Below are 21804 nucleotides of genomic sequence, written 5' to 3' on the forward strand. Positions count from 1 at the left end.
GTAAGAAGGTGAGTAAAGGAGGGGTGCAGAAAATGGAGGTCCTGAAGAGAGAGATCCGGTAGAAGGAAGTAGGGAGTCAGGGACCGAAGAAGAGCCTACACTAGGGGAGGAAGGGGCTGAAAGGGAGGGTCGGTGGGGAGAGGTGGGAAGAAGCTGGGTAGGGACTAGGGGAGGGGAAGAAGAGGAGGGAGGAGGCTGGGTAGGGAATAGGGAAGGGGAGGAAGAGGAAGGAAGAGGATGGGTAGGGACTAGGGGAGGGGAGGAAGAGGAAGGAAGAGGATGGGTAGGGACTAGGAGAGGGGAGGAATAAGCAAGGGAAAGGGCTAGGGAGGAATGAACGGGAGCAAGAGGAGGAGGTGAAACTGAAGGAGGGAGAGGAGGAGGATTGAGTAGAGGAGGTGGGTAGGAAAGGGTTGGGATTGAGGCAAGGGAGGTAACCGGAAGTGATGGGGGAGATGGAAGTAAAGGAGATGGGGTTGGAGCCACAGGAGGATTGAGTAAAGTAGATGGGTAGGAAAGGGTTGGGGTGGAGGCAAGGGAGGTCGTTGGAGGTGGTGGGGAAGGAGATGTTAAGGGTAAAGAAGAAGAACTTGCCTCTTCGGCTCTTGTACTGCTGCCTATGCTTTTATCTTTCTCTACACGGGGGGGGGAGGAGAGGCTTGCGCAGGGAGGGAGTGTGGCCTTGCGGGGCTGAGCCTTACGCAGGAGGGAGTTGCCTTGCGGGGCTGAAAGGCAAGCTTACGCAGGAGGGAGTTGCCTTGCGGGGCTGAAAGGCGGGCTGCGGTGGACAGGTACTGAGCGGGGAGAGGGGGCTAAGCGGAAAAGGGGGAGCGGGGCGGGTGAGGGAGGGGGGACGACTAAGCGGGGAGAGGGGCTGAGCGGTGAGAGAGAGAGAGAGAGAGAGAGTTTATTGAAGTCCTTGAAAGACCGATGGGTCTATGAGACTATGAAAATCCTGATACAAACAAGCTGTGTGGGTGGACCTACTAAATGAGCATCCACTTTAATGTAGAAAGCAAAATGATAATTGCTAAGTGCTACATAGTCATGTCAGAATGATGATCGTCTACACAACTCTAAAATTCTCATCATCACAGCGTCAAGGGGGATGAGGTAGTGAGGGCATAAAGTCAGAGCTAGAGTGCTAGTGGCTACCCGCAGACGTGGTCCTGTGTCGTCTCCTGGTCGTATCTCTACGTCCGACAAGGACTAATGTAACCCCTATTGGTGGAGCCCCAACTCTGAACAAGGAAGGAATATGCCCAAGTGTAAATTGTGCATCCACCCTCTGTCTGAGCTGTCGCGTCGTTGACTCTGTGTCACGATCATGACGGGGCCTTGTGGCACGGGAGTCTGCAATGGTCCGCCGGCCGGAAGAAATTAGTGATCGAGCTCTTAGAAGAGTCTATCAAGGAGGTCTGCTCCTGTGCCCATGATCGAAGTAGACGCTTCTGGTGTCTGACTGACTCGTGAATGAAGGCGGCTAGGCATCTCTGGTTTGGAAAGGAGAGCAAGCGGGACAATATCCCAGAACTGTCTTTGAAGAGGCAATAGAGGCGTCCTCGAATCTCATAGTATACTGGGCATCTGAAAATGAAATGCTCCTCCGACTCAATCTCTTGTGTGTCACATAATGTGCATAAGCGCCTCTCCCTGGCAAACTCTCAGCCTTGCCACTCTCAATGCGAAGTCTATGTGAAGAGACCCGAAACTGCCCAATAGAGATCCTCAGTGAGTGGGGTAGGTGGATCTGCGTATATCTTGGTGGGTCGATAGAACCCTCCACTGTGATATGTATACAATGATCCCTATAGAAGCTGAGCTTCACTAGAAGCTCAGTCGGTCCCAACCAGGTCCTGAAAGTGTGTAGCTGCAAAAGATCCTCACGAATGACCTAGTTTACCTCATGAGATAAGAGAGGGGAAAAAGGCGCGTCAATGCTATATTGGAAGGGGGGGGGTCTATCCATGTGGAGTCCCAGTCACTCAAACCATCTCTCTATGTGTGCAAACCAGCATCTCTGATCACCTGCTGTTGATAGTGCCATAGAGGAGGACAATGCTAGCCACGGTAATCTGCGGCGTCCAGAAGTGCAATCTCCGTACCCCCTAACCCGGTATCGGTAGGTGATAACCTGAAATGCAGGATCAAGATATAGTGGAGATGATCAAAACTCAGCCTGATTGATTTGTTGAGGAACTGACGGCTTACTGCGAATCATCCATGATAGCATAAGAACCTGCAGGCACTCCACCCGTAACTATCAGTAGGAGAAATTAAAGAAAGAAAGAAAGGTTTATTACCGTTTTTAGAAGGCCTAAAAAACCAATGAGACCAAGAAGAAAATCAACATGAGAAATGGTGTGATGGAGAGGAAGGATGAAGGGGGTTTGGAACCCAGGTTGGAGGTAAAGGTGGTTGCAATTTGTAGCAAAGAGGATGCAGGGTGGCAGAGTTAGTGGGAGCAGCGAGGGGATAGGCCTAAGAATAGCCAAGAGCCTTCCATAAACCACATGTAGTCTTTGTAGATGTTAAAACCAGACGGAATGTTTATGCTTTTGAGTACAACTTGAAGGGCACAACTTGTTTGTCTTGCCTTTCGTTTCTAAGTTGGTTTGTGCATTTTCACCTGTAATGCAGGTTAGGTCAACTAGATCTGCTGTTGCTGCAGCTCGCTATCAAAGATGTATCAAGGAGAATGTGCCTATTCTAGAGAAAGTGGTATGCAAGATTCATTGGCTTTGTTGCTGTCCATGTATTGCTCTCTAATGTGATGATACAGATTATTTGTCGTGGGAGACATTTTGGAATTATCGAAACTTACTGTAAAGTGATGACATCTGTGTATTTGAACCATTGAATCTCTTTAGCTAGTAAGATTATAATGTCATGATAAATTGTCAAGATATGTTAATTTGGCTTTGTTGCTGCCCATGTAGGGCTCCCTAATGTGACGTTACAAATTATTGTTGTGGGAGACATTTTGGCATTATCGAAACTTACTGTAAAATGATGACATCTTTGTATTCCCCTACGTGATTCCTTCCAGAGATCAGCAAGGCTTAACTGAATCAATAGATTAGACCATTGATGGCGCTCAGATAGTGACACATGTCACACTTACCTGTCCACACCTAAGGGCATTGCACACCTACACAAGTGAGGGACACACACTCTACCACTCTAGGACTCACACTAAGACTTTGATATTGAACATTTTTAAATGCTTGTGGATGCCAGCGAACACCTTGTTCGTTGAGTAAAATAGACAGGCAAACATGAAGCTCAGCCCAAAAAAAAAGAAAATATCCCTGCAAACTTAACTGTGTGGTATGTTGGACCTAGATGCATGTGTATATGCAAAACAACGTTGGCAAGAAGATGAGCCAAAGGTGGATGAAAGGCTGTTTGCTATTCTGGATGATGCATTGCATTGCAGAAAGAAAGAAAGAGAGTTTGCTGTGAGCCCTTATGCTGGTTCTTGTAGGGGGTGTGAGCAGAATGGTGAGATAAATTAAAAACTGACAATAGTTGATGCGTGGGTCAGATTATTCTTAGAAAGTGGATGTTACTATGAGGACATACATAGCATGCATAAGGAGGTGGCATGGCATACAAACTTCTACATTGATGATGAATTGAAGCTTTTCCAGTTCGTACAGCTGCTGAGCATGCGTTGCACACTTGGCAATTGGGGGGGAATATATTATGTGAAAAATTAGTCAATCGCCATATGGGCTGCATTACATCAATTTAAGACTGGGCAGAGTGACCCCTCATCTCGGGTGGTCTCCCCTGAGGAAAGCTGTGATAGGACGGACCTCAATAGAGTGTGCCCTAGTCACTCTCCATGCTGCAGGTGGTCTCTGCATCCCTTTCCTAGTAATCTAGGCTGCCCACATGTTAGTTATTTCCTCCACCTCCATCCGGCTGTGTCCTGGGGCTCACTCAAATGCATAGAAGGGGTGACGTGTCGTTGTGCTCTATCAGCCTCTCTATCCTATGGTCTGGTTGCCTCCTGTTGCTCTCTATTCCGTCATAGCAAGATATCCATGTGGCGGCGCATCTCAAGCAGATAGAGCCCAATGCAGATCTGGTCATGGAAGTGGATCAATCTTGATAGTGGGCCGAGCCCACTCCCATCCTGATAGAGAGAGTGGTATCATCCCCGGATCTCGTAGTAGGCTGGGCAGGCGTAGAGTCTCACTCTTAGTGTGCATAGCATGTAGATCTGATGTTCTCTGGGTATACGTGCTGCTCTTCCTGTCTCAATCCTCAACTGATGGGATGAAACCCGCATCTGTCCAATGGCGATCCTCAATGCATGTGAGACTCCTCTGTCCTCCAGATACTGGGGGTCTGATGATGAATCCCTCCACTAATACACTCAACAAGTGCTCGTGGTAGAACTGAGGGGAGCTCTTGATCTCCCTCTGCATCTGTCCAATGGCGATCCTCAATGCATGTGAGACTCCTCTGTCCTCCAGATACTGGGGGTCTGATGAAAGAAGAGAGAGAGAGAGAGAGAGAGGGAGGGAGGAAGGGAGGGAGAGAGAGAGAATTGTATTAATGTCTTCAAAAGGTCTCACCGGCCTATGAGGCAAAGTACAATCAAGAAAGTAACTCATACAATCAACTATGGGGTGAACCCTTGCTGAGTACTAAGCTAATAATAATCTCGAAACCCAGACATGCAAAGCTAGTGCTCCAAATACATATCTGGGTGCCATGGGGCTCTCCGATGAGACATGAGGAACTTAGATGTGTGCTAAATAATCTCTAGCTGAGATGCCATGAGCACTCCTCGACTCTTTTCAGAGATGTAGTAGCTACTCTTTTTTTGGTGTGTACTTTGTCTCATAGTCCTGAGAGGGCTTCTAAAGACGTTAATATAATTTCTTTCTTCTCGTATTTGCGTCTGTTGAGCCGCCTCTCATTGTGGCCAGGGGCGTGATCTTTGTGATCTTTGTATCCAATGGGCCATATGAAGAGTGACACCTCTCGAGTCGAAGAGTAGAGCAATGCTGGGCTGGAGAGAGCACACTTGGAGGAGACCTTTCCTCCATTGAGAGGCTTAGAGTGCAGCAATGAGATTCAATTGTGGTTAATTGGCTGGTATGAGTGTGCCAAGCCAACTAACTACAATGAATCTCACTAACCATAATGAGTCTCATACCAGCCAACTAACAATTCTAGGACAAACCTGTTGGATGTTTATTGCTAGGCTTCTGGAGCTTTTGGAACAACTCAGTTGGGCCCCTCGCACATAGGGGGAACCCTTGGCTTTTGTTGGATTCCCAGAGATGAGATCACACAGTATCTTCACTGTTGGGTTATAGTATCTTCGCTGTTGGGTTATATTGACATCTTTGCAGAGCAGTAGTGGCCTATTCGTGGAGAGTGTGCAAAATAAGTTTTTTTTCTTTTTTCCAAGAAAATTACTTCATTAAGTATGAATGAAAACCGTGAGAGCAAGCTCAAATGCAGGAGTACATGCATGAGGAGAAAAAACAACTCAAAATGAGCTAATAAAAAACCAAGGTGGAGGCTGAAAATGCCACCTCAACCCAAAGGGAGACTCAGAGAAGAAAGGAGATCCTCTCCAAACTCTGAAAAAAGTAACTCTTGTGGCAGTGGCTACTTTGGAGGATCCCTACATGCTCGCCCATATGGCCATCAGAGTGTGTACCGTGTCGGTCCAAATACTGGCCATAGCCTGGGAAGGGTGAACCTGGATACCCTCCATCGCCTTTGTACACCTGGCTCTCCAAATATGCCAAGCTGCAATGCTAGCCAGAATCTCCGAAGTCGTGTCTACTAAGGCATGAGCAGCTTTGAAAGGAGTGAAGGGAACATCCTAGAGGGAACAAGACTCCACTGAGTGTCGCCATACAATGAGAGCTGGATCTAGATCACGTCCCTCGACAAAACACCTGAGGGCCAGAAGAGAGAACCAAGCCACTGAACCCCAGGTCATATAGAAAGGTGCTATGTGAAAGATACTGAAAATCCTAGCAACACCTTTCCAGATCGTCCTCGCCTGTCTACACTCCCAAAGGCAATGCTGTACTGACTCAACTGCAATGTGACAATGAGGACAAGAAGGGTCAGCCCCGAACGTGGATCTCCACAGGTTCATTGCAATCCCTTCATGAATAGAAAGTCAAAAGAAAAGAGTGATCTTTCTATTCCTGAGGGATTTCCAGAGCCTACGCCATAAGTTTTTCCGCACAACTGCAGAAATCTGAAAACTATCCCAATGAGGCGCTCTGGAGGGCCTCCAACCTCTACTGCTGAGCTGAAACGTCCGGGCATTTCTAAATGTATAGCGAAAGAAGGGGAAGCTCTTCTCTCGGTGCCCCTCATCAATCCATTTCCACTCCCGTGGGTTCCACTACAAGAACCTAAGGGGAACCACTATATAACCAGAGTCTCCAAGACCCCAACGCAAGGAGAAGAGGATCGGGGTCAAGATACCACTGTGAGTCCTTGCCCCACTCCATGAAACCTGCAATCCTGACAGGCTAAAAGGCAACCTCCAAAAGAATATCATCAGAAGATCTGATAAGTCTGCCTCCCGACTGAACATCAAAGACTAGGGTATCCTCATGTGCATCCTGCAGGGCAATAATCTGTAACGGAATGCCCGTCCCTGAAAATGCTCCCCACCAAGTGGACTCTGTGATCGACATGTCATCTGTGTCAATCCACTCTAGCGGAATGGGTGCTTGTATCTGTTGTATCCTGACTGCACTCGCTCTGAGGTGGCCAACTGCTATAAGTCTCTGATCCTCTAGAAGTCTCATAAAGGCTTGCCAGGCGCCTATTGTAGAAGCAGGTCCCCTCTCCCATCTAGACCACTGCATGTAATGTGACACTCCAAGTGGCCTACCATGGTCATCCAAAATCGAGTCATTCCACATGATTGTCTGCCTATGAATTTCCTCACAAGAGATGGGTGGAACTCTGCGAAGAGTGTTTCTGAAGCAGCCCCACGCTTTCAGAATAGCAGCCATGAGAGGGGGGGAGATTTGAGATGGGCTGAAGTGAAGATCCATTGCTACTGTCAATCCAATCTCCCCCATGAGATGGGGTAGTAGGTACATGACTGAATGTTGCGTGAGAAAAATTTTCCAGGGCTCCTGTCCAGGCATCAATCCACGTACTACGAACTTGCAGAGCAAGGCCATACACTGCAAGTTTGGGTCAATAATATTGAGACCTCCTTGTCCTATGGGGAGAATGAGGATCTCCCAAGCCACCCTGGCTACAACATCTGAGGTGCCATCTAAACCGCTCCATAGGAAGTCCCTGATAGGTCTCATGAGCTAAGTGATACAACCTCTAGATCCGCACCAACATGAGCAAACGAACCAAGCAGTGGCCAATAATACCTGATTCACAACCACAACTCTGGATGCAACGTCAAGTCTGGCTGAACTCCAAAAGATGAGTTTCCTCCTGATACTCTCCAACACGGGAGCAAACTGCTGTGTAGATATCTGACGGCGACTCTCCTTTGAATCCAAGTGAACCCTATGTCATTCCCCTAGTCTGGAGTGTCCTCATCACTGATCCAAAAGCAATTGGATTTGTTCCAATTAATGTATGCACTTGCTGCAATGCAAAACAAATCCTATGCTGTCCTGAATGAAGTCAGTGTCTGTGGAGTGGCATCCAAAAAAACAGCCGTATCATCTGCCAACTCACTGTCTAAGAGCTCTTCCTCCTACCTCAGAGCAAGCCTAAGCTCTACAATATCAGCTTGAGCTCTAATGTAATAGCTCATAGCTTCAGCCACAAATAGGAACAGAAAGGGGGCTAAGGGGCATCCCTGATGGACTGATCTGGTAATCTCAAACCTGTCCCCCCTGTCTCCACCAATAAGAACCTGGCTGTGGGCTGTTTTGTAGAGGGCTGACACCCCTTTGATCCATGCATCTGAGAAACCAAAGCGAGTAAGTGTGCCCTCTAGAAAGGCTCAGTCTACCCTATCATAAGCTTTCTCAAAGTCCAAGAGTAGAATGGCCAGCCTATGGCCATTATGCATGGCCTAATCCGAAGCCTCCCAAAATGAGGAGATGTTGTCAAAGATGCTCCTGCCATGCACAAAACCCGTTTGCGTATCATGGATAAGATCTGGGAGAAAGGGTTGCAGACGAAGGCTGATAGCTTTAGCTAGGATTTTATACAAGGTAATCGGTCTCCATGGATGCTAAAGCGTAATGTGGTCATCCGAGATGTTAGGATCAGAGACAATGACCCTAACACACGGTACCCCATCAAACTTGACTGCCTCGGCTGCTGAAGAAGGCATCTCAGGGAGATGGGGGATCTCAGTAACCACCCCAAAGGCGGTTCCAATGGAATGTAAAAGTCGATGATACGCTTGAGGAAGGCTGGGCAATCTGATGAAGAGTGACGTCGTCTAGCTATCCTCCTTGACAGGATCAAACCCCAAAGAAAAGGGGTCAAAAAAATCCTCCTGGAGCTCAATGCTGACGGGCTAGCCTGAAGAACCGTACCTGCTACCTTGGAGGAGTCAAAAACAATCTAGAAGAAACCTCGCCCAAGCAGATGGACATTTGTGAGGTGCCCTGCGAGGTCTCCATGTAGAGCGGGGAGCATCCAGTCCCTAGCTTGTAACCTGGAAGGGTGGGACCCATGGATGCGAGCAAAGAGTGATGTTGAGCTCTCCTGCTCTATATCTTTTTTGAGCTACTGCAACTCGTCTTTTGAGAAAATGATGGTTTTTGCGGCCGGTGGAAGCGGGCGAGGATTGGCTGAAGGCTGAGCCATCGTCAATCGAGGTGGGAAGGCCGACCCGAACACTGTTGAGGTCCGTCCCACTAAAAATGCTGCTAGTAGAGAGAGAGGGGTGAGGGGGATGAAGAAGGCTTAAGGAGGGGGGGAGAGGATAGGACTAGGGGTAGGAGTTGAGAGGAGGAGGGGGGCAGAGGCTAGGCAAGGAGAGGAGGAGTAGAGGGGTAGGAGTAGAGAGGAGGAGGGGGGGAGGGCTAGGCAAGGAGGTAGGAGTAGAGCGGAGGAGGGGATTAGGGCTAGGAGAGGAGGGAGAGGAGGAGGCAGCCCGAGGGGGGTGGAGAGAAGGCCCCTGGGGGGGCAGAAGGGACGAGGAGACCTGCAGGAGGGGCAAAAGTGCCGCGGGGGGGTGAGGAGGTGCGGTAGGGGAGCGGAGGCCTGCGGGGGAGGGAGGAGCTGGCCGACAGAGGGGAGAAGGCCAGCGGGGGAGGAGGGAGGAACAGGTCGGCAAGGGGGAGGAGAAGGCCAGCGGGGGAGGAGCAGGCCGACGAGGGGGAGGCCGGCGGGGAGGAGAAGGGCAGCGGGAGAAGGAGGAGCAGGACAGCGGAGAGAGAGGCTGACGGAGGGGGAAGGGCTGAGGGCGGAGGCTAGAGCTAGAGGAAGGGGAGAGCTAGGGAGAAACAGCATGGAGAGCTGGGGAGGAGCAGCAGCTCAGACTTCTGTGAACCCACCTTGAGAATCACACCATAAGATTTTGTACTGAAGCTCCACCAAACTCTCCCTTGTGGGTATACCATTGGTGTACAATAGGTTTGCTTGACATAGCTTGGTGTGTTGCATATTTTTGGTGCTTTCATAGAAGATGCATGGGTTAGCTTAGACGGTTGGTATACAACTTCTTTTGGAAAGGATTGGATGGCAAGAGAGACAAGACCCAAAATGTAGAGTAGAGCCTTGTGGGCAAGCTTCTTGTGCAAGGCCTCACCCCAAGTTCAAAACTATGGGAACTCCTTCTGTAGTAGGACCTTCTTTAGAACATACGGAAGATGGGTTCATAGTTGTATCCTTTACGAAGATGGATCTTTACAGAAGCCCTCCTTATTAGAAGGGCTCCTTGATGATGGAAAGATTGACAAGGGTTTTTTATAGGCCTTATTGGAGCTAGTCCACAACACAAAGAGTGTCAGCCAATTATTTGGCACTCGAAGATTGGAGATTTGGAAGGTTTTGTTCCAAGGCATAGAACACACATGATTTGGGTAGAATGGCATATTGGCTCGGCTTGGCCAATCGGATCATGGAGCCACCTGCCACAGCATGCTAGCACACATGAAAGGGCCGCTAGGTTGAGGAGATAGCGATTGCAATCCCAAAGGCTTGGAGACAAGAGGGTGAGAACACCTTAGAGGTTTGCTGAACGGGATAGTTCTCTAGGTTTGGAGCCATGGCCTACCATTACACATAGTGTGAAGATGAGACCTTGCATGACATGCCCTCACCAATCTTCTCTTGTATCACATTTAGTGAAGCCTTCCATAGCTCCGAGGGATCCCTCGAACAAATAGTTGCTTTCTTCGTTGTAGTTCGGCAAAAGCTTAGACTGGTGGGGAGGTTGGACAAGCATTCTACCATCTGACCCTTCAACTTTTAGAGAAAGAAAGAAAGAAAGTTTATTAAAGTCTTCGGAAGACCGATGGGTCTATGAGATTGTGAAAATTTTGATACAACGAGCTGTGGTAGTGGAGCTACTAAACGAGCATCCATACCAATGCAAAATGCAAAATGCAAAAAATGCAAAAATGCAGAATGGCAGTACTAAGTCCTAAGTACAACATAGTCATGTCGATGGTCGACTATATATCAATCTCATCATCATCATCAATATCATCATCATCCCCAGCAACAGCAAGATATCAGGATGGATGAGGCAGTGGAGGCATGAAGTCGACAATAGAGTGTTGTCGGCCACTCAGAGGTGCGGTCCTGGCACGTCTCCTGGTCGTAGCTCTGCGTCTAACCAGGGCTACTGTGACCCCCATCGATCGGGCTCCGACTCTAAACAAGGAGGGGATGTCTCCAAGTGTTGTTTGTGTGTCGACCCTCTGTCTGAGCTGTCGGGTCACGGTCATGTCGAGGCCTTGTCTCGTTGGGGTCCATGTGATCTAGCTGAAAGAACTCCGTCATAGAGCTCTGAGAGGGATCAACCAAGGAAGAAGTCTGCTCCTGTCGCCGTGCTCGTAGTATCCTCTCACGGTGTCTAAGTGCCTCATGAATGAAACCTGCCAAACACCGCTGGTCTGGGTAGGAGAGGAAACGGGCTAAAATCCCATAACTATCCTTGAAGAGGCAGTGGAAACGTCCTCGGATCTCATAGTACACATGACACCTGAAGATGAAATGCTCCTCTGTCTCAACATCCTGTATGTCACACAGTGTGCATATGCGCCGCTCCCTGGGTAGTCGCTCTGCTCTGCCTCTCTCGATGCGAAGTCTGTGTGAAGAGACCCGGAAGTGCCCAAGAGAGATCCTCAATGAGTGGGATAGGTGAATCTGTGTGTATCCTGGTGGGTCAATGAAACCCTCCGCTGTGATATGTAAGAAGTGATCTCTGTAGAAGCTAAGCTTCATTGGGAGTTCACTCGGTTCCAACCAGGTCCGAAAAGTGTGTAGCTGTAGTAGATCCTCACGGATAACTTGGTTGACCTCGTGGGATAAGACAGGAGAGAACGGAGCATCCATGCTATACTGGAAGGGAGGTAGTCTATCCATGTGGAGCCCCAGTCGCTCAAACCATCTCTCTGTATGTGCATACCAGCACCTCTGATCTCCTCCTACTGCAAGTGCCATAGAAGAGGATAGAGCTATCCATGGTAGCCTGCTACACCCCAAGGTATAATCGCCACATTCCCTAACTCGGTACAGATATGTGATGACCTGAAATGCAGCATCTAGCTGTAAAGGGGGTGACCCAAACTCAGCCTAAATGATCTGGTGAGGAATGGATGACTCCTATGCATTTTTGATGTTACTATGTTGCACCATTATGATATGTAAATAAGCTATTCTTGTTACTGCTATAATACGGTGTTTTTCAATGTGTTTCGCTCTATTTTACTTGTAGGGACAAAGGGTGATTTGTCAGATGTATCATATTTATACTGTCCAAGGCAACATTGCAGCGACAAGGTTGTAAGCTCCTGCGAGCTTCCCCCTCCCCATCCGTACCTCTACCTCCCCCTCCCTCGCCATCCCCGCTCACCTCCGTCTCACCCCCCCTCGCTCCTCCGCTCACCCTCGCCACGCTCACCCCCCCTCCCCGCTCCGTCCACGTTCACCCCCCCTCCACGCTCACCCCCCCCTCCCCGCTCCGTCCACACTCACCCCCCCTCCCCGCTCCGTCCACGCTCACCCCCTCCACGCTCACCCCCCCTCCACGCTCACCCCGCCTCGCTCCGCCCCCCCTCGCCACGCCCCCCCCCCCCCCGCTCCGTCTCTCCCCTTGCCCCTCCGCTCCATCCCTCCCCGCTTCCGCTCCACTCACACCCCCCCCGCCTCCCGCTCCGCCCACCCACCCCTCGCCCCCCGCCCTCGCCCCCTTTCGCCTCACCGCCCCCCCCTCCGCTGTCCGCCCACCCGTCTCTCTCTTCTTCTTTTTTTTTTTTTCTCTTCTCCCCCGTCCCTTCGCTCCTTTTTTTTTTTTTTAATATAAATCTTTTTCTTTTTCCTTTTTTTTTTTTCTTTTTTTTTTTCACCCTTCCCCCCGCCCCCCGTCCGCCTCTCGCCCCACTCCGCCTCTCCCCCGCCCCCGCTTCCGTCCCCGCCTCTTCTACACCGCCCCCGATCCCCGCCCCCACTCCTCCACCCCGCGCCATCTCCGCTTCCTGCCCCCCCATCCCGCTTCCTCCGCCCCCCGCCCTCCATCCTTCCCGCCACACCCAGGCTCCACCCTCCCGCATCTACCCCCCTCCCTTTTTGGGTGGCAGCCTCTTCCTCATCGGAAGCCTCGCAGTTTGTCTTGGCGGTATGGCGGCCCCTTGCCCGGAACCGGAGGCCCAGACGGACCCTCCCTCTCCAGATGCCTACCGCGTCATCCTGACAGAGCAACAATCATCTCGGGTTCAGGAGGTTGCCAATGACTTTGCCCTTACCTCTGTTTATGGCAGAGTCATTGGACATTCCCCCTCCAGATCAGCCATCAGGGACTGGCTCCAGTCCACCCTCATGCTAGAGGACGGCCATATTGAGGAGGTGGCCCTTATGGGAAGGGGCATCTTCTGGCTCAAACTCTCCAATGCGAAAGCGGCGAGCAACCTGATTGCTGGCTCCCCCACGACTATGGATGGAAAGATTGTCATGATAGTCCCGTGGTACCGCGGATTTAGCGCGGCGGATTTTGATGCTCGGTTCCGTATACCTCGTCATCCAGTGACGCTAGTTTTTCCAGGGTCTTGCTGCTGAGCTACGGCCGATTGTCAGGGACCTGGGCTCCCACTTTGGCTGGGTTATGCACGATACTTTCGCCGATGCGGTGACTACGGCAGGAGCCCCCCGAGTCCGTGTGGCTGTGGCGGATCGCAGAGGACCGGAGTTTACAGGTATGTCTCAGGCAGAGCAGTCAGCTTGGGACTCTTTTATCTTTGCGACAGGAGGAAGGGACAGTTGGCGAGACCCGTCCTTCCGACACTGGCACGGGAGCTTGGACTTTTTGTGGGGCTTCCGCAGGGAAGGAGGCAGACTCCTGGAGAGGCTGGATAGATTTTATGTTAGTGATTGGGCCATCGGCAGAGGCGGTCAGGCGGGTATAGTTCCAGGGACGACACTGTCCGACCATGCGCCTGTGTTCTTATCATTAGATTCGGTACCTCAGTCCCTTCCCCCCCGCTCATGCCGGATTCCTGACTCCATTTTCTCGAGGGAGGATGTGCGCAGCAGTATTTGCAGTCTTTGGGACAGAGACTGGGGCGAGTGTGTGGATCTGGTTGGCTCGGTGGCGCAGGCTTTGCAGGAGTCCAGCTAGATCTGCCAGCTCACAGCCCTACAGGTTCGACAGGATTGGTGGGGCAGAGAGAGAGCTCTTCGGAGGGACCTCGCCTCCATTCAGCGACTCCAGCAGGCTTCCCCGGGCTCGGAGGAGCTTCGGATCCAGGCCCTTCGAGCCAGAGCCCTTCTGGAGGAGACACTCTAGCGTCGCTCAGAGTTTTCCTATCACGCCTCTCTCTCCTTCTGGGCCCGGAAGGGTGACCAGATGTGCAGGGAGTTCTTCAGGACGCATGGCCAGAGAGCTGCAGGTGATCAGCTTCGGAGTCTCAGGACAGCGGATGGTCACATCGTTACGGATCCGGGGGAGGTCTTGGGGTTGGCCACTGACTTCTACAGGACCCTCTTCCAGCAGGAGCTGCTTGCCCCTCGTACTCGACGTGACCGTGAGGAGGTGTGGAGGCACATTCCATCCCTGGTCCAGCCTAGCATGCAGGCGACGTTGTTGGCACCGTTCACCATGGACGAGATGTTGGAGGCCTTGATGGCCATCGACGGACAGAAATGCCCAGGTGAGGATGGGCTATCCCGGGCATTCTTCACCTCCTTTTGGGACCAGATCCATCAGCCCCTCCTTGCAGCTCTGCAGAGGATTTTCAGCAGCGGTCAGATGCCAGAGAGCCTTTCCTCGGGACTGATTTGCCTCATCCCGAAGGGAGATAGACAGGAGATCCGTCAGTGGCGCCCGATCACTCTCCTTACCACTGCCTACAAAATCCTCGCCAAGATGATCAGCGCCAGAGTTCGGCCTCTACTCCCAGACCTCATCCATGACACTCAGACAGGCTTTGTCCAGGATCGCAGTATCCTGGATAACGTCTTCACCTTCTCAGAGGCGGCGGAGTGGGCTCAGCACAGCGGATCACACCTTGCCATTCTACTTCTCGACTTTGAGAAGGCCTACGATCGAGTGGACTGGTCCTTTTTGGAGGGGACTCTTGAGCGGCTAGGTTTCCCAGCGGGTTGGATTCAGGGTATCTCAGCTTTGTACAGGACAGCTTCTAGCAGGGTCATCATTGGAGGCAGGATGGGTGAGCGCTTTAGCTTGGAGAGATCAGTGCGTCAGGGCTGCCCCCTTGCTCCTTACCTGTTTCTCTTCTTCGCCGAGGCTATGACTTACTACCTTCGGGCGAGGTCTACAGGGATCAGGGGTGTTCGCCTTCCACTCCGAGAGGACACGGAGCTTTTGGACTTGGAGTACGCAGATGATACAGCCCTGTATGTCCAGGACGATGAGAGGATGCTAGAGAGGGTGCGGATGGCCCTGGAGGTCTTCTGCTCGGCCGCTGGTGCGAAAATCAATTGGAACAAATCAGTTGGTTTTCTCACAGACCCCGGGGCGCGTTCTCAGTGGGGGAGGTTTTTGGGTTTCAGATGGATTCCACGGGGACAGACCGCTAGATACCTTGGTTTTCAGGTTGGCCTAGACATCACGCCAGCTCAGCAGTTTCTCCCGGTGCTAGACTCCATCCGACGGAAGCTGGCTTTCTGGAGCACTGCTAAGCTTTCCCTTGCAGGTCGTGCCCTGGTAGTTAACTAGGTCCTCCTAGCCACGGCTTGGTATGTGGCTTCCTGCTGGTGTTTCTCGAGATCCAGCGTGGCACAGCTCAGGAGACTGGTTCGGAACTTCCTTTGGTCCGGGGAGGATGGTCTCAGAGATACCAGAGCCAGGGTTGCTTGGCAGACAGTCATTCTTCCGCAGGCTGAGGGTGGCCTGGGGGTCATCGATCCAGAGCTTCAGAGTCAGGCCTTGTTAGGCAAGCTTGTCATCCGCGGTTTGACCCGGGGGGGCAGACGTGGAAGATGTTATTTCAACAGGGAGCCGGTTCTTGTGTCCCGCGTCGAGGTGGAGAGTGGCTACCGTCACTCAGGTGGATCTTCACTTCTGCCCCGCTCACTCAGCCCCGTTCCCCACTCGTTCGTAGCCTCCTCATGGTTTGGAGGCGGCTCCGCCTCAGTCTCATTCAGTCCCCTCCTAGCTGTCAGGAGGAGATCGATCGCCAGCCGCTTATCTGGAACGGTCAGGTCAGAGATGCCGAGGGCCTTCAGTTGGGGGAGAGATCACATATCAGGTGGGATGGCTGGATGAGGGGGCCAACCCAGTCCCTTCGAGTTTGGAGGGATACGTACAGACATCTGGAGACGGCTGATCTTGCAGACGCAGCTGGAGGTGCACGTGGAGCCCAGGCGAGACGCACGGAGATCGACGGCGCGATCCCAGCTGATTGGTTGGTTCCACCTGAGCCTCAGGCCCTCATGCCTGGTGACGCCCGCTGGCTGGGACAGTTCACCCCCCGTGGCATCCCACTGGTGATCGCAGGACGTATGGATGACTCCTCTATCTCCTTCTTCGCGGTTGTTGGGGATGGACGACTCAGGAGAGAGGATGCGCTCATCGACCCCCTACTCCCATGGCAGAGGGTTCGGGTCGTAGGCCTTTTGGGGAAGGTCTGGCGTACCGATCCTAGCATCGAGCAGGACCAGATGCAGCTTTGGCGTCTCTGGCTCTGGGAGGGGCGGGCCTTGGCAGAGCTTGATTGGGACCCAGGAGAGTGGTGGTGGCCAGAGATTGTGACAGGACAGGGGCCGACTTCCTTCTTCGCCTACAGCACGACTCTGGGCAGGCGAGTTCTTGGGAGGATGCAGAGCCGCCCCCCCACCCAGCGGCCCAGCTGGTATGCACAGGGTATTTCCAGGTTCTTTTTGCAGGCATTCTGGAAGGCCTTATGGGAGAGCTGGCGGCGGCGGAAGATCTCATACTTCCTGTCTTCTTGCCCACAAAGGTCTTCCAGTGGGGAGCTGGTTGCGGCAAATAGGCCAGGACGGATGCTGCCAGATTTGCCATGAGGATGAGGAGTCACCAAAACACTGCCTGTGGAGCTGCACTCGCGCCCAGGAAGTGTGGAGGTGGACTTTCGGGATTCTTACTCGCGCAGCACCAGAGCTAGGATTGATCACTTGGGGCGCGTTCTGTTGGTGCAGCACCGCACCTGGTCTTCATCACTTATTCGAGGCATGCCAGCAGGACCCCACTTTCCTTATCACACAGGGGACATGGGGGCCGCTCAAGGGTATCCCGCAGCACCTAGCAGAGGCTGATACAGGAGTTCGGGAGAGACAGCCAGTCTGGGAGATTATTAGCAGCATTGTAGGGTGGCACATCTGGACCTCGCGCTGCGCGCAGATCCTCGGTGGCACCTCCTTATCAACTGCCCAGATCATGACGGAGATCTGGAGCGAGATTATTCATACCCTCAGAGGCCAGTGGGACCAGATTCAGGGAGATTCCCGGGCCGGTCAGGAGAAGCGGAGACGCTTCCTCCGGGCTTGGGACACACAGGGCCTCTTCTTTGAGCAGACTTCGCAGGGCCTTCGGTGGCACTACTCACCACCCCGATGGCTGTTCATTCACACTCGTCTTATCCCTCCGTGAGAGTATGATTTATTCTGTTACCTTTTAGGGCTGTGTCCGATTTGTGAACGCAGCCCGTCAGCTACAAGCTGACCTTTTGTATCTTGTTCTCGAAGTAATATAATTAGCACTGTTTTTTCGGTAAAAATTATACTGTCCGAGGCATTTAAGTGTGATTGCAGATTCTTGAGGTGAAGGTTTAAATGTTTTCTTCATATTTGTCATGCAGTTGGAGCTGAGGCAGAAGTTGGCTCGTTTTCTTGTTATCAAAATATATTGTCCTTAGTACTGAGAATGCATCTTGCCATGCAGTTGGAGCTGAGGCAGAAGTTGGCTCGTTTGCTTGGTTATCAAAATTGGGCAGAGTATGCACTTCAGATACGCATGGCTAAAACACCTGAGAAGGTAAGAGCCATATTGGCTGAGTATACAACTTGTAAGCTTATGTGTGGTGGGGATGCTGTTTATAGAACAAAGTGCTGCTGAGTTCCCTAGGGGAAGTGTGGCATGTCTCTGGCTCATGTCCGTGTAGTAGGTATGTGGTCTGAGAGCATGTCTAAAATGATGCCATAGCCACTACGTGTGTGGATTTCCCAAGGCCCTACTTATAATTTGTAAAGTGTCTCATGTCACAATAGGAGGCTTCTAATCTCTACAATAGTTATTTCTCCAAAGCAATTTTTCCCTTTCGTAAAACAAAGTTTATTCTAAGTATAAGATTCTCTCTCGAAAATGTGACTTGACTATGAATCGCTATGCTTGGCTTTGAAGCATTCAACCATGTTAATGCTTGTCCAACGATCCAAGTTGTGATGAAAGAGGCTCAGAGTGCAGACATAGTCTAAAGTAGAAATTTCTGAAAGGCATTGCCACAGAAGCATTTTGCAAGTTTTTTGAATTTTGATTAACATGACAAGACCTTTTTTTTGGGGGAGGATAATATGGATTTTCAATCTTGTGAGTGACTGACATGAGATTGAAACTGCACTACCTGTTGTGTTTTCAGAGGATCATATGGGCATGCTGCTAGATTCATCTACATATGTGTTAGTGCAATTAGCAGACATGCAAATTTGACGTTGTGAAGTTTTTTGTTCATGTTGTGGCTTGCTGATACATCTGCATATGCACCTGCATACTCACATGCACATCATGCACCCGTTGCCGGTGCTCACACGCTGTGCATACACACACATGTACGGGCGTGCACATGGGTATATCTATTAAGTGTTCAGGATGAGTAGTAGAGCCGAGGGGAAGATTACTTTAAGCGGTGGGCTTAGAAATGGGTCATTTGGGAGAGACTAAAATGTTCTTTTAGGAGAGACTCAAATGAAATAGTATAGTCTTAACGAGCAGTTCTTTTAAGAGACTCAAATGAAATACTAGAGTCTTAACGAGCAGTTCTAGCTTGAATATTCTTTTAGGAGAGACTCAATGGAAATACTATGGACTAAAATGTTCTTTTAGGAGAGACTCAAATGAAATACTATAGTCTTAACGAGCGGTTCTAGCTTGAATGAAGAGAAACTCTGTATGAAGACCTTTGTATAAATGGATGCTCAAGTGTTCGAGGGAATGTGGACATGTATGTGCAAGAGTATGCTTACTACACCCACTGTTTGGTGTTGATGATGTCGGTGGGGATGCCACTGTAGCTAGTCTTTGTAAGGCTTGATGGAGTTTATGATTTTCCAACTGCTGAGTGACAGTCATGAAGAAACAACACTATTTGTTGTGTTTTTAGAGGATGAGTTTGGGCATGTTCCTAGATCCATCTAGGGGATGAGTATTATGAGATTGAAACTGCATAGTGTTGTGTTTTTAGAGGATGAGTTTGGGCATGTTCCTGGATTCATCTAGATATGTACTTTATGGACATGTAGAGATTGCATAATAGGACGTAGAAGCTAGATGTGTGGTGTACCTCAATTCTCTGTTCGTGTTTTATATATTTACAGTTTAGACACTCACAAGCACAATGTCTAGTGACATGAGTTCAAGGTCACAAATTAGGTGAGTCACCTGCTGATCTTTATTTGGTTTTACTGGTTGTTGTTTGGACTGTGTTTAGGGTTAGATCGTAGTGGGGATGTATCACATACCGTTTTGTTTGTGCTAGATGTGCCATCTCTCTTTATGAAAATAGTATCCTGCCATACATAACACCTTGTGCTTCCACTTCTTGAGTCCATCGTAGAGCGATTCAAGAAACCGAGGATTTGGGAATTTGGGATGAAGGAAGGAATAGGAGAGAAGGCTCAAAACAGGGAAAGGGAGAAAGAAAGAAAAAGAAAGTTTATTATAGTCTTCGGAAGACCAATGGGTGTATGAGACTATGAAAAACTTGGTATAAATGAGTTGTGGTGGTGGAGCTACTAAACAAGCATCCACACCAATGCAAATGCAAAAAATGCAGAATGGCAGTACTAAGTCCTAAGTACAACATAGTCATGTCGGTAGTCGACTATCTCATCATCATCATCATCATCAGGATATCAGGGTGGAGAGAGATGTGGGATGAAAAGGCAAGGAGTTTGGACGCAAGGATGTGACAGGAAGAAGGAAGCAAGGATGAGGGAAGAGAGTGAGGGATTGCATGCCCAAAATGGAGAAGCTAGGGGGGAGAACTATTTGGCTGTCCAAAGAAGCCAACATGGGCCCCAATCTGACAAGCAGGACTGCAATGTTCACCAAATAGGAAAGGAACGATGTCTATGTGTGTGAGGATAGGGTTGTCTATTATCACCGACCTTGTTTGGTGTGTGCATCGACGAGCTCAAGTCCTTCATCACAAGTCTAGGGGGTGCAGGTTCCCCTTTAGCTACTCCTTGATCCCGATTCTACCTTATGTAGATGATGTGGTTCTACTCTCCTCCTTAGCTAAGGGTCTCTAGCGGCATTTGGATGCGCTCCAGTCTTTCTGTGATTTCTGTGATACACATGATTTGGAAGCAAACTTGGATAATACCTAGGTCATGATCTTCAACACATTTCGAGCTGTTATGCTCTAGCCGAGATAGCATGACCTCGGATAGATCGGTGGGCATTTTCTTTTAGATGACCAACTTTTGTAATAGTTAATGTGCGTAATTAAATGGTCAAGAGAAGTAACTGCCAAGGTCCTAGGTGAGGGCGTAATGGCATTGACTAGGTAGTTCTAATAGGGCTAGGGCCTAGGTGCATCTAAATGTGCAAATTGCCAAGGGGCAATTGTTTTTTAAAGGAACTCCAAGAGAGGGGTGAAAAAGGATGCATCTAAGTAAGGGCCTAAAATGAAGACATGTGGCCAGGAACTATCTAGGGAATTGTGGGTCTCAGGGATAAGGATGAAGGAATTAACGATGAAAAATGAATGATTGTGCATCAAGTCCCTGTGAATTGGCTGGGTGGAATATTGGAGTGCCATCGCCCGTGACTGTACTAACGTAGGAGAAGAACCAAGAGAAGGGTGTTACATTTTGGTATCAGAGCAGGGTTACGAAGGGGAAAGGCGTGGAGCTGAAGATAAAAACAAATTGATATCCAAGTACGGAAGCGCTTTCACGTAGGTTTTGTACTGTCGAATCCGATGAGCAGATTGCACTGGCGAAAGAGAAGTTGGACGGGGTGCGAGCTCATTCAAAACAATTAAAGGTTGCGGATGTTCTAACCCGAGCATGGGAGAAAAAAACAGGGTAAAAATAAGGCAAGCCTTTCAACGGATGTGGAACGCGGGATTGAAACCGCTAGAAAACCCACGGTTTGTGACGTCGTGACGCCGCTTGGGAAACTGTCCTATCAGCGCAGCGTGGGAAAGGAATCGTGGGAGACCTGAATATACAACGCTGAGCGGTTGCAGAATCGTGAGCCTGTGAGAAACCAGTGGCGTCTGTCGTGCAGAAGTGACGTCAAGAAGAAATAGTCGACTACGTTAAACGGGGTTGAAACGAGAAGATAGCCACGTAAGGAGTCTATTACGTTCGTCCGTTTGGGAAGATAGTCGCAGGTGTGTTGATTGACAACAAACATGATTCCAGCATGACGTGTCAAGGCTCGTGACGGAGGGGGTCTTCTGGTTGAAATCAGAACAGGAACGCAAGTCTGCACAATGGGATTAAAACTGGAGAATCCAGGAAGCATTTTTTTTCCCTTTTTCGAAAAAAATCCTGAGTTGTAGTTAATTCGTTCAATACAGCAGGGATTGTCGTTTATCTTTTCCGTGTATAAAAAATAGGGGGAAATCCATCATTTATTTTTTTATTTTTTTTTAAAAAAAAACCCAACAAAGGAAGAAAAGAAAAAAAAAAAAAACCCATCTTCCACTGTGAATCTATGGAAGCAGAAGGACAGAATTCAAGAGTGAATCCTAGTGACGAGTGTACCTGATAACATCCTATCTAAGCCCGCAGCAACGGGGTATACGGCCTTTAATGATACGGAGTTAATTAAAATGAAAGGGCAAGTGGCCAGTCATGATGTCATTGTGTTGTTTGACTCAGCGTCAACTCACAATGTGATTAACTCCAAGCTCGTGAAGAGGCTGAAATTAAAGACAAGTCCATCTGACTATGCGTATACATTCAGGATGGCAGATGGAAGTTCAACTGAAGTAT

General features: G+C 49.9%; 1 protein-coding gene across 3 annotated transcripts in view; it reads left to right on the plus strand.

Annotated features, from left to right (window-relative positions):
- Positions 1-21804, plus strand: part of LOC147893218 (Zincin-like metalloproteases family protein) — a 262264-nt gene that overhangs the window by 146639 nt on the left and 93821 nt on the right. For all 3 annotated transcript variants that reach the window (XM_087385550.1, XM_087385552.1, XM_087385553.1), the window contains exons 7-8: positions 2641-2721; positions 17522-17614. In XM_087385550.1, the coding sequence (XP_087241676.1) occupies positions 2641-2721; positions 17522-17614 (174 nt within the window). The remainder of the gene's footprint in view (positions 1-2640; positions 2722-17521; positions 17615-21804) is intronic.

The sequence above is a fragment of the Dipteris shenzhenensis genome, chromosome 15, assembly GCF_047967505.1.
Source record: "Dipteris shenzhenensis isolate YYH24624 ecotype China chromosome 15, Dip_SZ_1.0, whole genome shotgun sequence".
Lineage (NCBI taxonomy): Eukaryota > Viridiplantae > Streptophyta > Polypodiopsida > Gleicheniales > Dipteridaceae > Dipteris > Dipteris shenzhenensis.